Source organism: Anopheles maculipalpis, chromosome 3RL (assembly GCF_943734695.1).
Source record: "Anopheles maculipalpis chromosome 3RL, idAnoMacuDA_375_x, whole genome shotgun sequence".
Classification (NCBI taxonomy): Eukaryota; Metazoa; Arthropoda; class Insecta; order Diptera; family Culicidae; genus Anopheles; species Anopheles maculipalpis.
Window position 1 is genome coordinate 82,122,213 of NC_064872.1, and position 27,528 is coordinate 82,149,740.

Below are 27,528 nucleotides of genomic sequence, written 5' to 3' on the forward strand. Positions count from 1 at the left end.
GTCGATCTCTCCGTCCGGAACCCTGATGCAGACCTTCTTCCTGATCTTGTTTGTGACGAAGGCATGCATGCATGGAAGGGAGCGTATTCATGCTGAGCCGTTGATGGGTTACGGATGAGAGTACTAATAATCACATTAGCAATAGGGCAGAGCGTTGTGCTTGATGGGACGTAAACTAGTTTGCTTGCCACAGCGCTTGGCATGTGGCGTGATGTTACTTCCTGTTCCCGGTTGACACGCCATGCCAGAGTTACCATTTCGAGATGGGGAGTTAGCTAATTTCAGCCAACCAATGATACAGGAGGTGTTTTAATTTGCTTCGCAAATGTTTGAGATAAAATTCCCAACCTGGAGAACGGGGCCTATCTTCAGTTTTACAGTAAAAGAAGAAGAATTCTTTACTGGAAGACATTCCATACCATCATGCTGTGTCAACCCATCGGTTCAGATTACTCATTTTGATTAAACCTGTGGTCCCGAAGCTGCGCAACAGCGGGAAAACAATCTCATGAAATTGTTCCGGCACACAACAGGCTGTAGGCTAACCTACAAAGCATCGCGACGGAACAAAATTGACATCTTCACAACTGTGGCACGGCCGTAGCAGGCAGACAAAAGCAGAATCAAACCAGGTCACTGTTTCGCAGCCTAAGAAAGGTTGAGCAGCAAAACGAATCAAAGGAAAGTGCCTCCCGAAGAGGGAAGATGACAGCAATTTAATGAAACGATCGTGACCTGAAGATTATCGCCGGCAGAAGCAGTGGAAGCATGGTTGGTAGTTGCAATATGGTTCCCTTTTGCAATCGGGTACATTTTTATCTGATCGGAAATGAATCTTTTTTGAGAAAAAACGGTTTTTCTTTGCAAAAAAAGTGCTATAAATAATACTTCCAAAGTTCATTTGCAGTTGGTGGCACGTCTGGCGCTAATAACAATCAACCAAGCAAATGCGAACTATGAAACGATGACCTTCAGGGTACGTGACTAAGCTCCAGAATGGAAACTGCCGATAATCGTTCGAGTGATTTATTGAAAATTCATTCACCTGTCACTCATCGGTAAAGGGGGAAACAGGCAGAATTATTGTTGGCTTTTTATTAGCAGCTTCACAAAACAGAAACGGGAAGGTCGATAAATTGTAATAACCGCACGTTCTTTTGTCATGCTGCACTTCCCACGTCGAATGAATGCATTCGTGCCAATGCAAATTTTGCACAAATGCTGAACAAATCAATAAACCTAATAATTCATTTTTTGCACCGTGGTAGTTCAATTGAAGTAGCAATGCAGTTTGTAACGTCCGTAATTATTTGTAACAATCTGCAACATTCTAGCTGATCGATTAGTCTTGAATTTAGCGTTTAATTAATTTTATTCTTTCATACCATGAGTGAGATAAACAAAATAGGATAAGAGATTTCATTGTTTCTCTTGGAATTCTCGGGTTTTGTAGAACTTTTCGAATTTGAAGCTTTGAAGATCTTAAGCGAAATTGATTGAATTGAGTTTGCACCTAGAAAATATGGAACTTCTCTTGAACAGCAAAAATGTAACAGAACATAATTCAACACTTCAGGCAGCTATAAAGCTGTAATTTGCTGCATACTTTGCGCTATCAACAGTGGCCCAATGTAATAATTAAAAAAACCCATACAAATACGACCACGCAACAACGTCCACCAAACCAACCGTGTCGTCCATCGACTTATAGCTTGCCCAGATGCATCAAATAAAATCGCTATTTTTTATCATGCTCATTCTGGACTCTGGACATCAGAGGTGTTGGCGAAATAATTTAGAAGCGTACGATGATCGAACGATCGTTCTCGTGTAGCAAACATGCGAAATGGAGCAATGCACCTGAGGCACCTCTCTGATAGAGGCATAGCATGGCAAAATGAAAACGCTGCTGCTAATCCATCTCCAGTTTTGTGTGCTGAAGTTTATGAAAATCCATCGCGAGCACAGGTTGTTTCTTGTGAAACGCACCGAGATGCATCGAGATGCAACGGGACCGCGGTGCCGTTATGAAGTAGCTGTGTAAGGCGTGTGAGTTGTTGCAATTTTATTATGTAAATTTGTTTTTAGAATCGAGGCTTTAATTTTATGCCCATCTATTCTTGCTGCCGGCTTAATTTTAATTAAGAGAAGAAAACCCTTTTCATTTGACATAACGACTCACCGTTGGCTTGTTATTTTCTAGATTCTTCTGGGCTTTGTTTACGTCTTACCTAAAATGATAAAAGAAGTAAAGAAAATATAAAAATTAGTTTATCTTGCGAAAAAATCGTAATGAAAGCATGAAAAATCGTTTAGTATTAAAATGCTTAAAATTATTTTAAATATTGACGTCTTCAATGACAATTACACGCGTCCAAACAAACCTCAAAGCAAACGACACCACCGACGGGCCAACAAACCTTCGACTTGCCTGTTTCAAGGTGTTCATCCCCATTACGCATGTAATGATGGCTTTTAGTTCAGTCTGTTTTTCATGGCGACCATAGCGTCCAAAGCTCGCAGTTAAGAAAACAAAAAAAAACCCCTCTCCACCAGTGTGGACATAACCACGACTTCAAGCCAATCACGGCAATACCGCGGAGGGGTATTTCGGGGTGACGGAATGCGTTTTGGTTCAGGGATTTTGTTTTTGATTACCAAATTTCAGGAAACATTGTTTATGTTTATGCACGTGACGATTTTTATCACAAAACTAAAACTATTGCAACATATTTGAACAAAAAACGGCTTTAATTAACATGCAACATTCGAAACACATGGTTTTATGCAAGTTTTCTAAACAAAGGTGACAAACTTTCTCATCAAACATCGGTTTCTTTCGTGCCGCCAGTTTCTTCTTCAAGGGTGATATTAAGGCAGGGCTCTAGCGATGTTTCTTTCGCACGATCAACCCTCTTCACGACTTCACAGCGTACGGTTCGTGAGTAAAACCTTTGCTTACCCCTTCTAAGGTCACGCACGTTATCTATTCAGCTTGTTTGTTTGCTGCCTTGTTGTCACAATAGCAACTCCCCCCCCCCCTCCCCCCCTCCCCCCCTTCCATGAGTGAGAGAAGTATGCTTATCTTGGTAGTTAAATTATGCAAGATAACGTCACACGGCGACATCTTCGGCGGGCCTTAATAACACACGTCAGCTCATAATATCTTAACGATCGTTAGTAGATCGTTTGCAACAGGGTTGAAGCCACAGCATTCGATTCGATTTGCTTCATCCAAACCTTCACACCGTTGAGGTCACACAAAGTTTGTTGCACCCCGCGCTTCTAATTGACTACTATTGGTTTGCTTCCTTCACACACACAGAGCATAAAATGGAAAGAACGACACTGCAATTCTTTCACACACTCATATTGCACACACTCGCCGGTGGGTGGGTAAATGATCGTATGGAAATTGGGCCCCATTGTTAGACAGTTTCCACACGGTCACACACAGTCACCCCTCCCCCCCCTCCAGGGGCCCGGACTTTGACCGATCCACCATACAGCCTCATTACCACCATTACTACTTCTAAATCGGCGGTCCATCTCGAAGACTATGGGCTCCGGTGGCAGTGGGTGGTTAGTTTATTACCAACCGATTACTTCATTCTCGCGCCCGTATGTGTGTGAGCTGGTAATGGCATCCGGGAGGTATCTGGTGGTGATCATTATTATTAGTATTTCACACCCCTACTGCTTAACCATTCTGTACAGTGTGACGGTCCAATCCTACCTGTCCGACCGTTTGCAAACGAACTCAATAATGGGTCATTGGCCTCGGTAGATGGTGTGAAAATGCATTCTATTATCATGTGCGCGAAAAATGGAGTCACCTCGGTCTGCAAAATGGAACTTATTTGCGCTCTTATGCAGATGCAGTGCGAGTGTGTGCTTGCTGTGGACATCTAAAGTGAGGTATGAATTGATCTAGCTAGGAGAAATTAGTTGAAGTTGGCCAGGGTCCACATCGCAGTGGCAAATTTTGGGTGCTGAGCTTTTAAACGCTCCCTTTGTGAACCAATATTTACGCAATATTTTAGTAAACTTGAGCTGCATTCTATGTCGTTGGCTTTTTTTGAAAAAAAATTCCCATTTATCATACTATTCACAGCTGCACCGGAAACAAAAACTGATTGTTTCTGATAATTTAATAAATCGGAAAATAGGAATTATTTCCTTCAACGAATCAAATGCATTGCAAATTTTTCTTTGATTTAAAATACTGATTCAATCGGTAAGTCATAAATTCACTTTAATCTGCATTAACTCACCGATGCTCTTGTGCAAGGGCACACGGACACACACACATGCAAAGTAATGTAAACAAATTGCTCTCGAAATGGTACTGTTTGATTGCACAAAGCTGGCGGAAACATAAACAACATCACACGGGAGACCAAAACTCCAACAGCGGAAAAACCACCGCACGGCGGTAGGTTTCGTAACCGTGCATCATCGTGATCGCCGCCACAAAGCACAGCTTAGTCAGCTATTGTGCACAATAAACAAATAACATCGCGATTGCGATCTGTCCCGTTTTCCCTGTCGTTCCTCTAGTAGCAGAAATCAATTCCTTTGCCCGTTGTTATCGGTTTGAAATCAATCAGGCCACAAACTTTGCTGGGCTTGCAGTACCGCGTGTCGCAGGTGCACCACGCGTGCACTTTGCCAGACGATCATCCGGACGACCGAACCAGCCGGGCCCGACCGACGAAGATGGCGACGGATAATGCAAATATTTACATGCCTCGCCTGTACGGCTTTGGGATTCAAGCATTTGATCGGTGCTTGCATTTTCAAGAGATTGTCTCGAGTTTTTTTAACGTACAGGCTGGGGTAAGGCTACGATGAGGATGCATCCCCATACGCTTCGCTGAGGGTGGATAGGTTTTAGAGGAGAACATTAAAGAAAAAACTCGTTCTACAACAATCCCTATTAATGGCGGGATTCTTGATTAGATCACGAGCCTGTGAGGGTCTTTAGAGATAAAGGCACTCAATGACGCAGTATCAGTGTGTGGATAGCGAAATCGTGTTTCCCACTTCCATGCTTCGATCGGACGGGGTTAAGCGTTTGACCTTGAGTTGAGCCCGAAAAGAGTTGCCAACTCGGCATTGCGTCATATTGTATAGAATGCATCAATGCGACATTTGAAAGGAAATCATTAAAAAACTTGGAATAAGATAAAAGGGTATTCTTGTGCCTTTGAAGAAAAATCAAAGAGAAACACATGAAAACTAAAAAACAAAACTTAAATAGAAGTAAATTTGTGTAAAGCAATAAAATGATTAAGAAGAAGATAACAGAAGAGTAAGAAAAACAAGTAAATAACTTAAAACTTACAGATATCAATGTGAACCTGAAAAATTGATGAACAGATTGAGTAAAGGGAGGGAAATACTTTACGAAACTAGGCATAAAACGATTTTGAAATAATCCAAATCTGGACGTTATTTAAATTCCTTTCAATTTAAATGATACAAACAATAAACTATAAAATAAAATAAAATAAAAAATCAATCCTACTGACAACACACACACCTGACCCGACTCCAAAGCGCCCAAAAACTGCTGCCCAACGTAAGGTACGCAACCATCAACACACAAAACGAAAACAAACAGCTAGATTGAAGTTTAGTGGCTCATAAAACTAAAAACCCAACTGACAAGCTAGGAACCGGTTTCGGGTTTTTAGTTTTGGACCTTGCCCAACCGCAGCCGACGACGACACACGGCATGGAACGACGCTTTGCTGCGGCAGCAGTTTCGTGTTGACGCATTGGTCGAACAGTGATGCTGATGATACCTGATGGTACTCGTAGCACTCGGACTTGCTTGCTGTAATGCGAGAACACTGCCGCACGATGGTGCCATCCATCGTGATCGCGATCAAGGACACAGCCCGCACACACAACACTAAGCCAAACTGGCTTCAAAAAGCGCAACAGGGACGAAAAAGGCTACTTGTTTTTTGCATATCAGAATGATCCGTATCGTGCTCCCATTTCTCGATGACACTCGCTGATGCTGTGTTACTGGCTGTGGCTGACTAAGCATCGATCGTGTTTACATTCTGAGGAAAGAATTTGCTCCAAAAAGGTATTTCAAGTGCTCGAGAACTTGCAACACGAGTGTGCATTACGGCGTTAAGTATGCATTCCGGGCGGACAAGGATCATGGTTAAAGAATTTCCCTTTATCGCGTCGCCAGCCTGGCCTGCACGTGCCTCTCGTTTTTTTCCGTCCAGCTCCGGCTCTAACAGCTTCATTCATCTTTAACTAATTTATGCAAATGATCGTTTCCGACTGGTCTCCACCTACCGAGACGCATCGACACCATCGACAGCACGTCTCGACTGCACACAACGATGCACAACTTATCTTGCGATCTTCGATCATTGATATGCACGACGGCGATGCACGGCGAGACGCTCCCTGGTGGACGAGACGCTTGCAGTGATGTGCACAAGATTAGCACAATTGGAATGCAGCTGAGCCTGTGTATGTGAGTGTGTGTTTTATTTGTAAGAACCAGTGGATCGTTGTGTTGAAGATGGAAAAGGCTATTCAATTTTAATAGCCAACCGGTGAAGGGAGGTATATTAATTGTTTGTTTTAAATTAATTAATTGCTGTACAAAAGGTGACTTTTCTAATAAACTCCCTGAGTTGATTGATTGGAGTTTTTGTAATTATTTTACATAAAATTGGTAAATTTTACATCAGCTTTGATATAATTGCAAATTTTACAAGAGACCAACTTTGAGACCCAAAAAAATTTGAAAATTGAAAATGTAAATTTTACAATCTTTTGCTTGATAATTTGTTAAATTCATCGCGTAAATGGAGAAAATAAAAATAGAAACACTCATCAGTGCATTAGGAATGTGAAGAATTCAAACGTTCCCCTGGAACAGAATGCTGTTTGCGTGCAAAAATTCATCCATTAATTCACGAAAAACGGGCCTACACGGGACACGGCTGTGTAATTTGTTCCGCATCATTCAAATGGCGTTTCATTTGCGCTCATTTTCATCCCCTTACACGAGCAGCATCTCGCGAACCGTACACAAACCAGCTGATGTTAAGGTTCCCAGCGCACCGGAGCGTTCAGCGTTCGGGTGTGTATGTGTGTGTCGCTAAATAAAAGCTCCACAGCAGCTGTGAACGGGTGTGTGTGTGTGTGTCCGTTGAAGCTTTCGTACCCTCAAAGCCGGTTCTAATTAAGATTGCTACCCCCTTGTGCCTGGGGTACTGTTATATTCTGGCATTGTGGCGTTTCGCTTACAGGCGTTAAGCTTGAGCGTAATGGGAGGGGTAGGAGGGCTTGCGTGAGAGCATCAGGCAAATGGGGAAGGTTTTGGGAGGGTTGTAGCTTACAGCTGCAACCCCCCACCCGCGAGGAGTGTTTATTTATTTTTCTGCTGAATTTGCAAAGAACTCAAACCGTTCTGGCCGGATTCCGTGCACGACGGTGACTCCATCTTTTGCATACACAAAGAACACCTCCGAGAGCACGTCCGTTGGGCGAATGTGTTACAGGGTAGGGGGTGAGATTCAGGCAAACTATTTGCCTGCATGTTTAATATTCCCACATTAGTGTAGTGTGCGGTAGTTTCATTTGAATCTGAATGTTTGTTGTCATCGCGTCGCCGTTTTCAAAGTTTATGTAAAGAATGCGTTACGACCGGTTTTTGATGAAGTTGGCACACACACACACTCCACACACACACACACACACACACACACAGATAAAAAAAGCGCAACCAAAAAGCAAAACAAAAGCTTCAGTCATATTTCAAACAATGCTGCCAATGGGGGAAAAAAGGGATCCAGAAATTTTGATGTTTGCTAATGTCTGGCCAATAAGGCAAAGGCGACGAACAGTTATGCAATGTGAAGATTTATGCGATGTTTTTCTGTGCGGCTCTTATTGGACACTGGCGGCGGGAATGCCTTTTTTTCTAATCCAACGAAACGAATCGATTCGAAACGGATGTTTCGAAGAATGCAAATGAAGATCCGCGAATGGTACGAGTCGTTTGGTGAGATTTAACAAAAATATTGAGGATATCAGCAGGGAATCTGCTGGAATATCTTACACAACAGGAAAGGAGGAGAGCTAATATTTTACCTATTTTTATGTTTTTTTAGTGAAAAAAATGTTTCTTCACCTATACTTCTTTTCGTGCTTCCAAGTACTTTGGACTAACAAATAACCACCTGATTCGTGCGACCTAAATCGATCGAAGAGTTATGCATTTTTGTTTTTGCCCACCGGTTTGCACACAAAGCACACGATTCGTCTCGTCAATGAGTCACGGTTTAGCACACGCACAAGCAGCAAAAGGACACGGCAGAACACGGCACAACGTTCGCAATGCTGGACTTTTCATTGTCAGCTGACCATAACGTACCGATGTTCTACCCTTGCGTGGGAGCCGGGAGAATGGGCGAGGGGAGGGGGGGGGGGGGGGTGATACCGGTACAAACAAGGCACACCACCATCGATCGGCAACAGCAGTGACCACGGTCAATGCGATGCGAAAATGTGCTGAAAGGCATTCACCACTGCCTTGTGGTGCTGGCAGTGCAGCAAGATCGTTCGTCGATCGCGCGGCCCTGACCAAAGGTACACAATTCCGAAACGGGGTAACAATTCACGGTGACAGCCAGCCGAGAGAATGCACACACTGGATGCATTGGGCACACTACCGCTGGTGTGTGAGAAATACGATGCCGAGCGTTAGCGGTCGATTGATTTCAACATTTTATTGATGTTCGGTATCTGCGTAACTGGCAAAAACTAAACTGTTCTGACGGTGGATGGGCAGTAAATTAGTTGCTTCGTCCAAATAAAGCTGCAGCATTGTGGTAATAAACATTTTTGATGGCCATTGTGCATTATTGTAGCCAAAAAAGCGACTGTTGAGCCAAAGTCTGTGCCAGTCTTCACTTGGCAGGACTTGGATTCGAATCCCATCCGCATCTGTCCCCCCATCTGCAGGGCAATTCAAAGACTAAGGGTAAAGGATAAGGTATACTATTCGAATTTAATTACTAGTATGTGCTCACGTGTCTCACAGGTAAAAAATCAGCACCAAAAACAGCATAGAGACGGAGTTGCCCTCTAACTCACTCGATCGTGACTATCGAAGGTGGGACTGTATTGTACCTTTATAGTACCAGCGCTCACATACGCCTCTGAGACGTGGACACCTGTCCAAAACAGACGAAGCCCTCTTAGTTCGCGTTCGAGAGGAAGATGCTCAGAAGAATCGTTGGAACTGTACGACGTCCTCACCGTCGTGCAGCGAATTAGGCTCGCCAGGCTCCGATGAGCTGACCATGTTATACGCATGGCACCGGACGACCCATCACAGAAAAGTCCTTTAAGGCCGTTCACACGGACAGAGGAGGCCCAGATTGAGGTAGAAGGATGGCGTGGAATCATCCGCCATCAAGGCCGAGATAACGGATCCGCGGACGACGGCACGGGACCGTGAGCGGTTCCGGATTCTGCTGCGGCAGTAAGTAAGGAGTACCTAGTCATCTATTTCCGGAGATTCCGAAGGTACCTCCGGTTTTCCGTGGTTCGTCCTTCTCAGCTCAGCTCGTGGTTCACCCTTCTCCTCCACACTTCATGCTCGAACACACCGCCAAATTTGGTCCGCAGGATGCGACGCTCAAAGGCACGATTTCCCTGCACAATGCTTCCCCGGATTTCGCTGCTGACGTTACGACAGTCCCAAGATATCAGAACTCCACTACCACCACAAGGTAGCCGCCGTCGACTAACACGCTGCTTCCCACTCGGGCTCTGGAGTATGATCCGCTCGACCTTCTTTACTCAGTCATAATGTATTATTTTATCCCAATGACTTCTCTTCCTTGCGTTGTCTTGATTAATCGGTTTATTCTTAGTGCATGCTCTTTGTGTTTGTGCGGGCACCGATGTATGCTAGAAACTGCTGGCGATCGTGAGGCATTGGATTCTAAGCTCGTTTCACAAAATTCTAAAAAATGCATTATGACTAGATCCTGAATCTCTAGACATGAGAAAGCCGCTTTCCGCTGAGCTGAAACGATAAGATTAGGAGACGTAACCATCTGCTAGCTGATCTTACTCTTCTTCTCTAGGTCTTCAAAGTCTCTTATTTACAAAAAAATCTTACTCGATGTTGAATTGCACCAACAAAGCGTTGTTTATCACATTAAACTGACTTTTTTTTTGTGAACCGATGAAGTCATTTTAACCACAAACAACCCCAAGAAGACTGTCTTTGCAGTCTCGCACAAACAACAGTCCATTTGAATGAATTTGCTGACGTACTTTGGATTCGCCGAATGCAGAAAAAAAAAAAACAGCAAGACCAGAAAGACCTAGGAATCAGATGAAACGGTGTTGTGTTTTGCAAAATTTAGCCATGCAAGTAATGCCACCACATTGCTCCCCCTTTCGCACTACTTCTACTGCACGCCAAACGCCAAACATTTTTGGTTGATAATTTGATAAATAATGAGCAAAAAAGAACCTCCCCTTCACGGGGAGTAACGACAGAAACTTGCGTGATGGAGTGTGTTGGTTGGGAAGTTGGAAGTTTGGAGCACACAGTAAGGTTTTTCGTTGCCTGTGACCTGTGAAGCTTTTTGGCTTTTTAATGGGGATTTTTTGCGAGATTGCTATGAATGTTTGGCTTGAAGGATAAATAAGTTGAGAATCATTACGTGGATTCGTTCGGTTTCTTGTTTATTCTACACGTTCTACATCGTCTAACCCCAAAAGAGGGTCTTGTGGGTCCCTGTGTGTCTTTCTCCTTGAATTTTTCAAAACTAGCTCGAAGCTCGAAATGTACCATCACCGCCTGTGTGCTATTTTTTTTCTTACGCTATTTTTCCGGCGCACAAACAAAAACACATTTTTCCGCACCGCTGCAGATTGCAATCAATCAATCAATGCGAGACGCGAAGGATTGATTAACGATCGCATCCATTCGGCCAAGTCGTTTAGACTTCACAATCGGCCAAAACTACTATCATTACGTAGTCCGACTCGGTGGTGGGAATGGTGAATGGGAAAGGAATGTGGCTTTGTTGGCGGTTGGTTCATCCCACCAGCAAGCGGGCCGGCCAGCTAAAACAGCACTTAACACTCTTAAGCTGCTCGATTCACGACTGTTACGATGGATAAGGTGAATGCCGCTTGGTTCTTTGTGATTGGTTAGTTTGTTTCAAAAATCGAGAAATACTATTTCTAACAACGATCCTAAGAAGAATTCTTTCTCATGGTTCGATGGGCAAAGCAAGACCTGCCGCGTGAGTGATTGAGTTGGTTAATCTGTTACACAACTGACTCAGAGTTTGATTATTTAAAAAAAATACTAGTGGGCAGCAAAACGTGATTATAAAACAATCAGCACAAGAAGCAAGCTAAATAAAAAAAATCCCATCAATGCACAATGTTCGGTAATTGACAGTGAGCGAGCAAAGCAATGTATATAGGCCAGTTATCAGTGTTGTTACGTGTTTCAGTTTTTTTTGTTGCTATAATAAAGCAACATTGGAATTCGATTGAAATGTACGCTTCTAAGAGCAGCTGTTTGCAGCCAAATTGGAAACACGTGCCATCTTTTAGAGGTCGATCAGATCTTAAAGATAAAGCCCACAGAGAACGCGATGGAGATGTTTCCCGCAAACCAAGACCAAGAAGGTGCTATAAATTGTTGTCCACCAAGCTGACAGAAGTAACGGTTCGGGGCACATTGTGCTTAAGTTCATTAGGGAAATGCAAATCACCTTTCCTTGGGTTTCCAAAAAGCGAGCCTTTTCTTCTTTTCCTGTCCCTGATCGCCAGACAAATAGCAAACCGCCCACGGGAGAGTTTGGTTTTTTTTTTTCGCGTGGAGATGCTTTAGACTCAGACCAACCGCCGTGTGCTTGGTGTGTTGGTGGTTATCTAGCTTTCACTTCTTCTATTTCTGGGCTATTTTTTTTTATTGTTTATGTACAGCACAGGAAGAGGTTGGGAGGCTAGACTTTGGTGGCTTCAGTTGAACCTGCACGTTTCACATATTTCGCGGTCTTACGTGATGGAACCCTGATGGCACTCGGTCCGCCATTGGGTGGTGTGGTGTGTGTCACGCCACATAGCAACAATATAGCACACAACAATCCGGTGCGATGTGTGTGATGGGTGACTGACTAATGTGATAGGATGGTCTTGCACGGTCTACCCTATCTCTGTACCGGTACGCTTTGTTCCTTAAAGGTAAACCCTCCGTAAAGAGGGCTTTGTTGATCGCTTTGTCTGAAAATGGCTGACGGTAGTGATGACTGTGGGACTATTGTACGATGGAAAATGATCGTACACGTCAAACGTGGAATGCAATTGTTTTTTCTCTTCCCATTTCCCCATATGGTGCAGATAATTTAAGACTTCCAATGCTGGTGGTGAAGTTAAGTGCACGTAAGTAGGGAAAAGGAATGAGCTCTTGCGCTCGTAGGTTCTCCAAAAACTGAAAAAAAGGTGCAAATAATTTATCATCAACCCGGAGCATTTTTGTATCGTCCCTATCCGTCACGATTGATCTCCCGGTCTGATCTCCTCTGCTTTAGTGTTTGTGTTATGGCAGAAATTATACAACATAGCAACAAGCTGATGGAGTTGATGCTTTTTTAAACCGCCATGGGCTCTCGCCCATCCTAACACACCCGAGCGCTGTGTTTGGCGTGTTTGGATTAGGGCTCTCTGTGTGTTGGTGATCGAGTCGAGATCGAGTCGAAAAAGCACAGCATCCAACCGTGCGTGCTTGGGAGAGGTGTCCCACAACCACCAAAAAGAGAAGCGATCAGCAGCAAATACTACTACACCATCGATTGTGGTTGCAATAGCAGCTCTAGCCTCGAATAGACACACGTTCCATCGGGAACGAGAATCTTAACCACGCCGAACGGTGTACTTCTCACGCGCTAGCTTAAACCTATCACGTCATCCACCATGCATCCCAAAATGGGCAACGAGAGCACGGTGAGACGGGGGTAGGGCGTGTAACGCGAAAGCTTCCCTTAAAAGTGAGCCCCTGATGATCGAGCCAGCATCAAACAAACAAACGAGCAAAACCCGCAAACCGCGCAAAGAGACTGAAGAAGAGAAAGTTCCAAGCGTGTGGTTTTTTTCCCTACCCTCTTACCATTTGCCTATCTCTTTCGTTCTCTCTCTCTCTTTCTCCATCGTTTGCTCCCCACGATCACGCACACACACACACACACACGATCGCGAACGCATATGGCGCCATTATTGCGTACAGCTTTCCGTCAGGAAAAGCGAAAAAAAAAGCTCGGAACTCAGCTTCGGAATGGAAGAGACGGGCGTAAAAAGCCTCCCCAACCATGTGACGTTCGAATGTCGCGTTTTGACCAAACCGGGAAGAAACAAAGCGAACGAAAACAAACAAAACGAATTGCCTTAAACCCCCGGGGAGGGATGGAAAAGCTCCCCCCTTCCTATCCAGCTGGACGAGCAGGGTTTATCTATTACCTAACGTCCGCACTGGTCACAAGTGGTTGAGGAAGTGTTTGTGTGTGTGTGTGTCCGTTTTCTGCCAGGAGACGTGCCGTAAACGCGGATAAACAATTCCTGCAGGATGAGCCGCGTGTGTGTGTGTGGTGTGGCGCACACTGATTTTATGCGTCATTTTTCAACAAACTTCACCAAAAAACGAAAATCACACACAAGAGAAAGGTGAGATTCGCGGATCCCATTTGCATGCGGTGTTAACATTTCCGCCCAGCACCGGGAACGTGCGTTTTCGACTTAAAAGTTATCCAAATGCGACTGATACAGACGCTGTGTGTGTCTGCATGGTGGTGGGATTTAACGGGGGTTACGAAAGGTGTAACAATGATAGCAGCTTATGCTGGATATGGGTAAATAAAGTTGTAAAGTACAGAACATGAAACTCACAATTAAAGAAGAGGCATTACATTTAGTCTTAACTTTGTCTTACTATGAATTGAATTGAAATATTCTCGTCTTATATACAGAAGACAGGGCTGGATTTCGAATCCTCCCAGAACTGACTATCCGGCGATGGATAAAATTATATCAAGGAAGCCAGAAACAGCTGATCGAGAACTCTGAAAAGTTGTAATGCCATGAAGAGGAACTAACAGACGTTTCAAAGCGAACAAAACGAATTTAATAAAGTTAAGCAGTTTGTTTCGAATGTAAAAATGTTTGATGAATTAAATTAAATTAAATTATGATTGAATTTACTTTGAAAAAATCAATGTTTGGATAGAAAAAAAATCATGAAACCAGTATTTAAAAAAAAACGTTCCTATAATTCAGATAGTTAAGTACAGTACAAACCGAAGTGACCCAGAGGTAGGGAGGTCTGTCTCACAGACGTGACCACAAATGACAGGCCAAGAGGCTTCAACTGAATTAATTGAAAAAATAGTACAAAATTGAAGATATTCTTCTCCTTCTTGGCTTAACGACCTCTAAGGTCACGCCGGCCATCGAATGGCTTACTAGACTTGATGATATCACCTATTTGGATAGTCAGTCTTTACTACGGGGAACGGTTCGGATGGGATTTGAATCCCGGTCCTGCCGTTTGAAGACCGGCACCGCTGCCGCCTACACCACCGGGTCGCCACTAAATGAAGATATTATTAAGTTTAGTTAGTTAAACAGGATTGTGGCCCGGTGGCAGGGGTGAGCCGGCGCCAGTGCTTTACGCGGCAGGACCAGGGATCAAATCGCTTTCGGACCGTCTCTCCGTAGTGAAGATTGACTATCCACCTACGTGGTATCGGCTAGTCTAGTAAGCCAATTAGATGGCCGGCGTTACCTAGAAGGTCGTTAAGTCAAGAGGGAGAAGAAAAGCAACTGACACAATTAGAAATTTAAACATTGATTCTTCGAAAACATAAACAATTTGAAAATTTATGAAAACAACAGTACCAAGTCAGAAAGGTACTCAGGATACTTTTTTTAAATGAAAAAAATTGAAAAAATATATATTTAAAAAAAAAACAAAAAACTGCAAGAACTCTCTCCATTTGGTTTCTCCGACTTATTGTTCCCTGGATTTTATTTGATAGCTAAATGCTACATTTCAAATACCTTTTTGTGAAAGAATTACCACCTTCAAATTACGAAGATCATTGATATCACGAATATTCTTGTGAATGCAATCATTAAGCATGTTTAAAACAAAAAAACATCCCTTCTCAGCTTGACTATTGTAAAAATAATCCTTTTCCTTGACATCTTTTTAAAATATAGGGTCGTTTTAATGATTTAAAAATATGTATAATACTCAAAGAAGAATAATATTGTATAGAAAAAAATCTCTCTCACCTTAATACCGGCAAAGTGCACTAATGTTCCACACTGATTGAGACCCGATGTTTGCAGTGTTTCTTACTCGTGTCGCTATACAGCGCAGTTGCGGCAAAAAGGCTAGAAACCGGCTGTTTCGATGGCGATGGACACCAATTCGATTCTCCCGATGACGATCGTTGGAGATCGCGTGAAGAACAAGCAGCAAAAAAAAACGGTTTTGGAAGACGTGTAACCTGGGGCACGTTTACTTTTTCGTTCGCATCTATTCCTCTTCCCCAATATGCTAGGCAAACGCACACCAGCAAACGGACAAAGCTAAACTTTTTCGTTCTTCTCGCACACGCGGTTCTCGCTAAGCTTTAGGAGCTTTGAGAGCTTGAGGTGGGTGATGAAGAAAAACCAAAATGACGATCTAGCGTGACCTAGACGAAACGCACTTGTTGCATACACTGCCGAAAAACCGCGCACATACACAAAACTAGAATATTGCACAAGCACATAGGCACACCCTTATTATACGCACCGGTAAGCGTTACACTGCGCCACACGTACACTCAACACCTACACAACTGACGCATGCAACTGCACGCGTACACTGGAAAAGATGGGCTGCAAGGTCCTGCAACGGGTATCGGTGGGGTGGAAGGGAAACAAAAGCTTAGTTACAACAACTGGTGAAGGTGGAGTGGAGGAGAGGCGCTGTAATGCAAGTGAAGATGACATCTCGCCGTTCGTTGTTTTATTCACACACAGCTACATCCAGGTGAGAGGTCAGTAATCTGATGGGATCTCTCGGAGGACCGATTCGGGGACATGATGGCATGCGTAGTAAACCTTGGATTTTGGAGAGCGGGTATGTTCCATGCTATCGAGAGCTAATCGGGAGTGCTAATGATCACATCGAACAGAATAGAGCAGCTACGGAAAACGAGAGGCGCACAAACGCTTGCTGGAGGCTGTCGATCATGTACAAGATATCGTGCTAATGCGACGTCACTGGTCGCTTTGCAGCGGAATGCACAGGCGGATATCGGGTACAGAGCTATTGGAGGGGGCTATATAATAGACCCCAACTGTTCGATTGTTCTGAGTTGCAGAGCAACCAATCGATCACGAGGGAAAAATGGGAATTTATAGGACTTGTCTGCATGGACTAGCGGCACTGGTTGCTAACACGAAAGGGCCGGATGCAAATCCCGTCTAGACCTATCTTTCCCTATCCAGGACTAACTAAAAAACATTGAAGGAAAGGCCTCCCAAACGTTTTAGTGCCAGCGAGGAAAATGGTTGCGTAGAAAGCTCTCGTAAGTCTGCTAATGCCCTACCACAAAGACGCAGAGTTGCGCATCGAAAGAAGAGCGAGGGAGAGAGACAAAAACTCCAGAAGATCTTGATGACACGATTGTACGGTTTGATTATGGACCTGCGGTTGCGACGCATCGTTAGCGTGTAGCGAGAAGTAAATAGGGCGAAGGTTAAACCCTCGGTACTACATCTCGTATCCGGTTATCTTGACGATCTCTCTTGGCTCTGAACCAACAGAACGATGGCCAGAGATTATGGACGACTTTGTGTGAAACATGTCAACATGGAGCAAAGAACGAACAACCACAGGGCCAAAAGATCACAGACTAACATGATGTTGCCGAACTAGCCGATCAGAGCAACGTCACACAACGGGGTGGTGAACGCAACCAAACGGCGTAGTTTTCCACTCCGTCACAGGTGCGGGTGGTGCGGACTTGCGGTGCTTGTGGTGGTGGTGTAGGAGGGTAGGAAAAGGGAGTTCATCACACATCGCACAACGCACACAACGGGATAGCACACAGGTACAGATGGAAGGATGCTGTGCCAAAAAGATGGCAGGTGTTGTAATGGCGACCGAAACGGAACACTGGACTGGGGGAATTAAGGAAGGTACCACTAACCAACAACGACACGAAACAGCGAAAAAAAAACGCAAACACGATACACGACACAGTTGAAGGTGGTTGACTGTCCACGGCACGGTTGAGATTTGCACTGGGCGCAGCGGCCTCACCTCTGCTCGGCTGATGCTCGATCGTGCTGGCAAATACACTGGTGCGTGCTTAAGGTCAGTTTACACACAACACTATTCATTGGAACTTGCTAGATTTAATGGAATGATCATGAGTTTTCGCTTTTGTTCTACACCACATGAAAAACTCGATTGTGGTCAGATATTTTTGGCTCCCAGTGGAAAATACTATCGGTTTCGGTCTTCACACTATAGGACGGAATATCGAATCTCATCCGGACCTTCTCTCGTCGTACATGTGATTGAATTGTATACTGACTTTGTTAAACAAGGTTCTTTAAAGCTGCATTTGTTATTAGTCGTAGAATGAATAGTTCGAATGTTAAGTAATTCAGAATTTTAATTTTTAATTTTATAGAATAAGAAAGGTTTATGCAGTTTCTTGTAAATTTAACTACCGATAGGATTAAATTTTGAAGAAAAAAAACTGAAAGCATACAAAATATTTCAAAGTTATTTTTTTTTTTATTTGTAAAACGCATCGAAAACATTGTAATCTCATGTAACGTTTTGTGCTGTATTTCTACTGTGCTTTAGCTGGAAAGGTATGCGCGATCACACAACTACCACCCCAAGAAGCATTAAGATCATCGCTTACAAGGGTGTGTAGGGTGTACAGTTCCTAACACATTTTAATCTACAGTATAATAAATTTTTGGTCCAACAATAAGATGTATTTCGAAATATAATAAATTGTAGAGGATTTTTTTTACAAAATATGTGTATGAAAAAGCATTATTGAAGAGCTGCAAGCTATAACTGAAATTAAATTTCCATTGCAAAACTGCCCAGCATATCGCCTGTACTGTATGCTACGGTGGTCATCAACATACACCCAACAGCAACCACCCGTTTGTATACAAACAACATAACACTTACACAAGCACACACTCGATTAAAACAATCGCAACCCCTATCGGCTGCCACATAAACACATACACACACTCAAACGTGCCCAGCTGTACGTGGAGTTGTGTGGCAACATAAAAACTGCTTGTTGAATTCTTACACCAAACACGATCTCGATCGTATGAACGAGTCGTACAGTGGGGTTGGGTATACAATACGTACAAAAAAGCAACAAACGGCACGCACCTCTCAGCTGCAATTCTACTAAAGCTGTGGCATTTCCTGAATAGTAATCACCTAACCAACCTCGGCAAAGGGTACGATGAGGCATAGATGCTTTTCGAGTTTGGCGAAAATGAAGCATAATACTGGAGAAGATAAGGCCGGTGGAGCCTTTCCTTAGGTGGAAAGGGACCTGCAAAAAGGAGGCTCTCAACAAGAGCTTTACCACCACTTTACTGAGGCAGTTGCATTTTATTTTCACAGTCTCCTATCGACACGCGGCCAGTATACATAGCCGATAATTCCATTTTGCTCATTGCCATGCGCACTCGAACGTGCATCGTGATGTGCATTCAAATCACACGTCACTCGAGTTGTGGTACTCGGTGGGGTACTCCTTTCAACTGTGGGCTTGTGGGGGTTGATGATATTACCACGACAAACAAAACAAAAATGGAAGCAACATTCAATCATGGCGCAGCACTCTATCCTTCGCGCATGGCGTGAATATATCGTCGCAAATAAGGTTTGGCCCGTTGATTGTTGGTCGCATTTTCGACAAGTTCATGATTATAGAGTAATAAATTTAACATTAGCGTCAACGTAACTGTAACGTGAGGAGGTAATTTGGCTGCCGGGCGGTTTTTTGTTTACACTCCAATCGTTAATATACTGCAGCACGTGCGAATTTTTTCCCCCTGCTCGGGTTGACCATTGAGTGAGACGAGCCTTTAAACAGCTGTGGACTTTGCTTTACTTTCGTGGAAGTAATCAGAAAATGAAGCGCTTAAAAAGCGTTCAACGAATTGCGAATTTTTGAAAGTTATGAGTAATTGGACACAAAAAAATTATTGCTAATTATCTTGAAAACATCTAGTAAAAAAGAATTCTCAGCGCCATATATATTTTCAAATCTTTTTACTACACTGTCCGGAAAATTGCAAAACACTCCGAGCAGGCGGCCCAGCATCATTTTTCTACAAGCGAGGCACCATACGGTTGTGACACTGCAACCGATGAACCAACATGCGAGATCTATATCAATGCATTCAGGTTCCCGGGTGCAACACGGATAACGGGCAAAGTAATTGATGGAGATGTGAAAGCCCTACCGAAACCACACGATAACAGCACGTTCCGTGGCTTGATTTCTTTATTACGGGTGTCGGTACTTTTCCGTCCCGTATGTTGCTACACTTCTCTTGCCCCCTGCATGCAGGCGAGTACGGCTGAATTGTTATCATCATCTTGGGCAGATTGATTGGTCAAGCCCGGTAGGGCCACTAGCCACTGATTTGACGCTCTATTACTTATTTCCGGATCTTGTTTCGATAAGGGCAATCCTGTGCGTTTTTTCTTGGAAGCGCGTCGATTCCGGACAGGAGGTTATTTTTGGATCTGTTGGATTGAGCGAGAGGACAATTTTGATCACTCGTGTCCGTGTTAAAGTGATCACAATTGATGTGAAGGAAAGGGGAGGTTAAGTACTTTACGGTCGTATTGCTTTGTGGAAGTATACATGGTTTTATCTTTACTTTTGTTTGAGATATTGTAATTTTATTGTTTGTTGTCGTTTTTTTTCGTTTTACTGCCAAATGGATAACTTTCTCCTGCGCTATCACACAGGAAAACGTGAGCGATTGTACATTGTTGTATGTTTATCTCATGGAAGGGAACAATAGTACTGTGGTAGACGAACACTAGACAACAATGAGCTGCATGTGTATCGCAAAAACGTGAAATTATGCACCTGAGTACCGGTGCAGTCACTTAAACATGTCATCAGTGATTTTTATGAAAAAAGAGGTTTAATAGGCATCTTGTACTAGCTAGAAGAAATGATCTAGTGTAGGAATTAGTTTAGGCAATCATTCAAATTCGTATTGACTTTGTTGACTGGCTTTGATCTGACCAGTCAGTTAAGAGTAGTATGAAGTGAAGAAAAGCCAGAACAGGAAGGCCGAGATTTCTTGAGGTAGTAGTGTTAAAGAGCACATAAAAGGTCCACATTTGAAGGTCTGAAATCCACATTTGAAGGTTGTTGCTTTGGGATGGGATTTGAACTAAGGTCTTACCATGTGAAGATCGGCATCCTAACCACAAATGTATAACCCAGTATAGCTCAATTGGTTTAAAAAGAATATATTTAACCCGGACTCACTCTTCTTCATGGTTTAACTTACGTTCTGGAACATGCTGACCATCCAAGAGCTTTACAGACTTATTGCTACCAAGTTTTTGGAAATAATTCCTTACAACGGGGGAACAAGTTAACATATGCTTTTTTCTAAAGTCCTACCGTATGATTTTGCTTTTCGATCCATCAGATCGCTTGCGGAACAGCGTACGCACCTGATGCAGACTGATGTAGTGTAAGCAACTGTGATTCAGAATGTTTATAATATAAATTTAACAAGCAAATTGCTTAATTATGACGCAAAAAATAGTTTTCAGCTCTATTCACATGCATTCAAGAAGTTTCCAACCGTTTTTCCTTGATTTTATCGCTACGCCACGCACATAACGGTTGATTCAAAATGCCATAAAAACGCTTTGCTGCAATGTTTTGGATGTTTATTTTGGAGCAGTTCACACATCTTTTTCGGTAAATTATTGATTTTTCTTGTTTGTAGAATGCATTTCTATATTTAGAAGAGTGATTAACGATATCTAAAACAAAAGTAAGGAATTAATCGTTTGTTTTTATAGCCAGCTCTGATCCGTTTTATGGCACCCATCCGACACACGCACACAAACAAACCGCACGGAGCTGACGATCTGTCAAACTTATTTTTCATTATTATTGCTCAGCTCAATTTTCGTAAATTTTTCCCATCAGCTGCGAGGATAACTCGCTTCGCGTAAATTTTGATTCCCCTGCTTAGTACAGGGGACAAACGCTGTTTGCAGGTACCTGAGAAACGTCCCCAAAGGTCCATCAACGCACTAATTTTCTCTCCCATTTAGTTTAAGCAGACACTGCGGCACGATGGTCGTCACGAAAGATACGTTCCTGCCAACGGAGGAAGAGCTGACGGTGCCGGAGATTAACCTTTCCGGGCCAGCTCTCCGTGCCGGTGCGTTCCATCTGGGCAAGTACTGTGAAGCGCAAAACAATGTAAGTTTAAGGAGGGCTTTCGTCTGCGGTGCATCACCACCCGGGTAAATGGCCACCTAGTAAAAGGGAGTTTTTGTTATATAATGCTTCTCAATCATAACATAACCTGACGTTACGGGAATGGGTGACTTTGTTTACCTCAATCGGCAGGAATTCATGTTATGCCGCCAAGAGCTGGAAGACCCGCGGGCTTGCATTAACGAGGGCAAAGCGGTAACTAACTGTGCGTTCGAGTTCTTCCGAAAGCTAAAGAAGACGTGCGCCCAGGAGTTTACGCAGTATGCCAACTGTCTGGACAAGAGCAGTGGCGATTTGAATTTCAAGCAGTAAGTGACGGTGAAACTGTGGCAAAAGTGCACAATTTGACATTTTTTTTTTTGTGGTGATTGTAGCTGCCGCAAAACGCAGGGCGTTTACGATAAATGTGTACTGGACAATATGCAACTGGAGCGTCCCGATTATGGTTATTTCTGCCGGGCCAAGGTTCACGCCACGGAACGCCCACCGCCACCGAAGAAAGAGAAGGTGGTGTATCCGGACGCTACACCAGGACTGCCGGAAGATTATCCACGACCCGAATCGAAATATGGTTCTCGTTTCCACTGGCTGAACTAGATGGAATCCGTTCAGATGCTAGGTAAAATGCGTTGGATCGCCGTCGAATGTTTGTGTTTGTGTAGATATACAACGAGAACGGTCAGTGCCGCAAAAATATGATCAGCAATATCTGGATCGTTTCTTTAGCTTGAGTAAAACCATTGCCCAAAACAAAACAAACAAAACAATGTGGTTTGTCGCACAGATAGCACGAGTACGGACGAAAGAACACCCCGCCGGAGAGATATAAAAAATTCAGCATCCTGTGAACGATGATTTGGCAGTTAAGAACAACGCTGGGGAAAGAAAATTATCCCTTTTCAGGATAGATAATTGACAGCCACTGCTTATCATACGAACCATGTTGTTGGATTGTGGACGTTCGATGCTCCAGGTTTTAAAACTACCAAATAGTTTTCATACACACGCTACCGAAGCAAGACGAGATATGAAGCATTTATATTTCTACTACCTTCTAGGAGTGATAAACTTCCGATACAACAGATCAAAGGATACATATACAACCAGTAGCATAATAAGCGCACTAAAAGTGATTCTTCACATAATTGTACCGAATGCGCTTCTGTTGTGGATTTCAGTGATTGGCAAAAGTGGCATATTACTTACCGTGCCTTCGGTGCACATAATGGTATTCTTCATGCGCATCTCCTTCACAGTGCTTACGATGAACGTGAACGTTGTTTTAAACTATTACGTTACCAACAAGCAACAAATCGCCCTACTGGATACGTGTCGCGAATGTTTCCGGCAGGCTAAAAGCTTCAACCCGGGTGATGGCACCAAAAATCCTTCATTTCGTGGTTCACTGATTGTGTTGGGAATTTTCTTGCTGCATTATGCTAACTACGAGCTAAACCAGTACACGTACGTTATACTGTACGATGAAAAGTGGCCTGAACTAACGTTTTACGTTGTGTTTTACTTTATCGAAATGATCACGGTCATGCATGCTCTTTACTATGCTTCTGTGCTTGAAATGATACGTTTGGGCGTGCGGTTAGATTGTGCTCAATTGTCCAAATGCTTGGAACAGAACCGGAAGCACGATAGTTCTGGTAGCTTTGATGATTCTTACTGGTGGCGTACGATCGAACATTTCTACTCACGTTTGTTGGATCTCCACGAACGAAAGAAAAATTACTGCCGAACGTTTCGAGTGCAACTAGTAACGATCGCTTTGAATACGTTCATTTGTTCATTTTCCATATTTTACGTTAATCTGAACAGTATCCTAGCGTACAATCACGACAATTGGCTGGAGAAGTATAAGCGCGTAACGGAGTGTTCAGGATTCTTTTCGCAGCTGGGCGCTTTGCTTCTGCTTTGTCGACATGCAACCGAGCTTGAGGGTGAAGTATGCATAGAGAGAGGTGTGAAAAATACAGTTTAAAGAGATAAATAATTCATATTTCAGCAACACACCTTGACACGATTAATTCTACGAGCCCAATTGAAGTTGAGAGAACATTCCTCGAACATGGTACGTAGTTTGAAGATTTTGTGGTTGGATTATTTAAATTGTTGCATATTGCTTTCAGAAACGTGGTGATTTGTTCAATAGCAGAATTCTCATTCTTCAATCCAAGATGAAAATTGCACCGTACGATCTGTTCGATTACGATATGGAGTACTTCTTTGGGGTGTGTTACACACAAATTCAAAAACTACAAGCCACAATACGTTAATAATCGTTCTTTTCCGTTCTAGATGGTAGCAGCGATTGTTACGTACCTGGTGGTATTGTTTCAGTTTCGGGCATTAGAATAAAGTTTTAGATGATCCGCAAACAAGTCTACCATAATACGCGTTTCAATGTACAACTATATGGATTTATTTTTCTTTACCCCCGGGCGTCTAAGAATTTGGATAACAAATTGCATAAAGTTTCAGGATAACACATCCCAGTGAAGCTAACTAGAACTTTTTCAACTTTGCCAGCTTATTGTTGCGCTGTAACGCCATTCGTCTTAACTTTCGCCAGTAAGCTTTCGTGTTGGGGTCCATTTCTTCGAGCGTAAGCGGTGCACCGACGTGCAGCTTCCACAACCATTCGGGATACTCCGTATCTGGTTGAATTTTAACGTCTTCACCCTGCTTCAGAACGTTGCTACCGCACACATAGCTTACCAGCCGGGTTGTGTCCGTTTCGACGGGAATCACTTTCTTCTCGACCGTTGGACCAAGCTTCCCGAGTTTCTTCTTTTTTGATCCACCGAGAGCACCTGTGACAAATGAGTAAAGAGTGTAAATTAAATCCTGTCACATAATTGTTTTGTTAGTGTCGTTTCCGTACCACCGGCCTTTGGTGTTGCATAAGTTCGTGTGGCGGTCAGCTGTAGAAAGCTGCGCCGGAACAAAGGAACGAGGCTCCCTATCAGGGCACTCATTGTGTTAGGTGTATGTGGCTGAAAATAAACTTAAAGTAGACCGGAAACCCCTTTTTTCTGATGAATTATTGACTGCAGGAAGCCTCTTCGTTTATTTCAACCGGTATTGTTTTGATCCGCTCTTGCGTGTGTGTTTTGTATTTGTTCAAGGTGTCAAAAGAACAAGGTGTACATAGAACAAGCTGCGAAACGGCATGCACAAGGTCGATAACGACATTTTCCGTTGTAATTTTTATTTTCGGTTTTGCAAAAATTGTATATTTTACAGAAAAACAAAATTTTGTTCGGTTTAGTTAAAGTGTATTGGAATATATTCCTGTCCCCAATCGGCCCCCTTCAGATCAAGTTTTGCGTTTGCACCATCGTTATTAAAATATTGATATCACATAGAGCGTGTACATCGATCGGAAAGATTTATAAAATCTAAGCCAATGGCAAGCATTGTATGTTTTCCATTTCATTAAAACACTTTCAAAAAAAGGTTAGTCTCGTTGTTTCTTAGGGCAGAGCGTACTATCGTCAATCGTCGAAACCATTTCAGCCGGTTCCACCAGTAGATGATCGTACTGTCCATCACGGTGCGTCTGTTCCGGTCCCTTGAGTGCGTACTTTTCGATAAAAGACTCGACAATGGTTCGCTCGAGCACGGAAAATTCTAGCGTTGCATGCCATGTGACAAGCGCAAACGGACGATCCTTGTTGGGTAGCTGCGATGGCGTTATCACGTGCCGATAGAGACAGTCTTTTACTATACGCTTCAGTTCATCCACCTGCGAAAGAAAACGGAGATTACGGTTAGCTACACGTAGATATGTTCATAAGTAAATTATTTGAAAAAAATAAATGTTTCCCACCTGCTGCTTATTCGCACATGGATGGTAGAGAGCAATTACCGCCCCATGTTCACTGTTGTGGAGCCATCGTTGGGGAGGAACATATCTGTAAAAAAAAAAACGAGCGTCATATAGCGTTAGAATCAGTTTGCTTACATAGCTGTATAAATACTTACTTGTATTCCCCATACTTTGGCCACAGCGGACGATGCGTTCCACTGAAAGAGAACAATGGTAGACATTCATGAATCGTTTTGTCACGTAAATCGATGAGCAACCGAGAAACTTACTAGGAAGGTATTCTTTCCGTGTATTCTATGCTACTGTTCATACACCGATGTTTGGCCACGTACGCAGACGGTACAATGTGTTCCGTGATAACAGCATCCATATTGTAATCGCCTTTGTAGTCCGATTTAGGCTCCAGGCACATGTATACCGTCGAATGCGTAACATTGTAAGGATCGAAATCTATCGCCAGATCATGCTTCGCATCATCACATTCGGGATTTTCAATGCCCATGGCAATGCGTGTCGAAATGTCCTGCTTTTCTTCGTCGGCCTGCAGTGTATTATCGACCGTTTTTACTGCTTCTCCAGCTTCCAGGGCAAATGCTTTGGGTGCATTGGGAAACCATTGTCCTTTCCAATCTGTGAATAATGATGTAAAGAATGATATAAGAAAGTAAAGTAGATGCTCCGTGCGAACCATACGGATGCTCCTCTGTGTCGAGTGTTCGTACCTTCTGCAGCTTGCACACATAGAATCAGCGTAAGGACTAGCGCTACCCACCGGAACATAGCGGGCAAATTAACGTTATTTAATATTTCTTTCCACACGTAAAACAGCTGCTTCCAAGGATTAACCACTTGTTGACATGCGTTATCAGCCTGTGCGTGTCACCAAAACATGCTCATCCTTGTTCACCAAAACAGTTCACCTCTGGCAATTTTACACGCGCGGTTTGCACAGCTTTAGTCGACTGTTTACCACTTATTTTGAAAATACGCTGAAAGAATTACGACTTGTGGTAAATGAATTATAAAAAACAACAGTTCTTAGCTATTTTTAAAAGGAATAAGTGGATAAATTGTATCTTTTCAGATCTGAAACGCTATGGTGAAGCAAATTGCAACAAAAACAATAACAAATCTCAGCACTGACATTTAGCATGCTCGGATTGATTTCATACGTTTAAAAGATGTGCTTGAATACTACAGTCGGGATTGAGCGGCTTTTGATTGTTAAGGCAGCAAAAAAGGCGTTAAATCTAGCCAATTTGAAAAATATGATTCGCAGTGTAGAACTACTACTCTTTTCAATGAAAATGTACGAAAAGCATTAAATCATTCTACATACTAATTGATTTTGTATTATTTCGAGCCTATAAATATTGCGTCCGGTGGTACAGGCGACAGTGGAGCCGATCTTCAGACGGCAGAACCGGGTTTCAGATCCCATCCGGACCGTTCCCTCGTAGTGAGAACTGACTATCAAACTATGTAGCGTACATAAGTCTCGTAACCCATAGATAGCCGGCATGACCTACTATGTAGTTAAGCCAAGTAGATCGTAGTGATGATCATCATAGTATCATCTAGAGATGGAAAAAAAAACAGCACAGCTGCCGGAATCGGCCCTGACACGTATCGGAACCCACGGCTACGAACCCAGGGTTTATAACCAAGTGTTCCAAATCACGTCTCCGAGCCCACAGTTTCTAACGCGTGGCTCCGAGCTAATGATGAAAATTTCGTTTCGAACTTATAAGGTTCGTTCCGTTTCTTAAATGGAACGATAGAACAACCCTGTTTCAAATAGAATCACAGACCAATTTTTTGTACCTACATTTTATTGTTCGTATCGTGGGTCCGAATTCAACCCGGTTCCATAACCGTCGGCTCCACGGCGTAGCAACCGTGGGTGCGCTCCGCAACGTCTATCATTATTTTCATTTTTACCTGAAAACTATAGTATAATGGCAAAACATATGTCAGGCAAACAGTATAGCTTCTCGTATACTGGAAACAGTGGTACATTTAGGCTCTAAACCTGTAAACTGCGGATGATTTACGTGCCAAAAT

The 27,528-nt window shown here is 43.1% G+C and overlaps 4 protein-coding genes across 4 annotated transcripts; 2 read left to right on the forward strand and 2 right to left on the reverse strand.

Moving 5' to 3' along the window:
• Positions 1-21,465: 21,465 nt before the first annotated feature.
• Positions 21,466-22,220, forward strand: LOC126563136 (NADH dehydrogenase [ubiquinone] 1 alpha subcomplex subunit 8). Its single transcript, XM_050219760.1, has 3 exons — positions 21,466-21,605; positions 21,756-21,931; positions 21,998-22,220. The coding sequence occupies exons 1-3, from the start codon at positions 21,477-21,479 to the stop codon at positions 22,218-22,220; spliced, it is 528 nt and encodes a 175-aa protein (XP_050075717.1). The 5' UTR covers positions 21,466-21,476.
• Positions 22,221-22,650: 430 nt separating this feature from the next.
• Positions 22,651-23,990, forward strand: LOC126562429 (uncharacterized). Its single transcript, XM_050218941.1, is given in 4 exon segments — positions 22,651-23,577; positions 23,638-23,714; positions 23,716-23,863; positions 23,931-23,990. Coding segments are annotated over 4 exon segments (1,212 nt in total).
• Positions 23,991-24,122: 132 nt separating this feature from the next.
• Positions 24,123-24,616, reverse strand: LOC126563281 (39S ribosomal protein L54, mitochondrial). Its single transcript, XM_050219911.1, has 2 exons — positions 24,517-24,616; positions 24,123-24,445 (listed from the first exon to the last, which is right to left on the reverse strand). The coding sequence occupies exons 1-2, from the start codon at positions 24,608-24,610 to the stop codon at positions 24,138-24,140; spliced, it is 402 nt and encodes a 133-aa protein (XP_050075868.1). The 5' UTR covers positions 24,611-24,616; the 3' UTR covers positions 24,123-24,137.
• Positions 24,617-24,978: 362 nt separating this feature from the next.
• LOC126561049 (uncharacterized) lies at positions 24,979-26,155 on the reverse strand. Its single transcript, XM_050216997.1, has 4 exons — positions 25,734-26,155; positions 25,620-25,661; positions 25,465-25,549; positions 24,979-25,380 (listed from the first exon to the last, which is right to left on the reverse strand). Exons 1-4 carry the CDS (start codon positions 26,153-26,155, stop codon positions 25,093-25,095), a joined length of 837 nt encoding a protein of 278 aa, XP_050072954.1. The 3' UTR covers positions 24,979-25,092.
• Between the last annotated feature and the right edge of the window lie 1,373 nt (positions 26,156-27,528).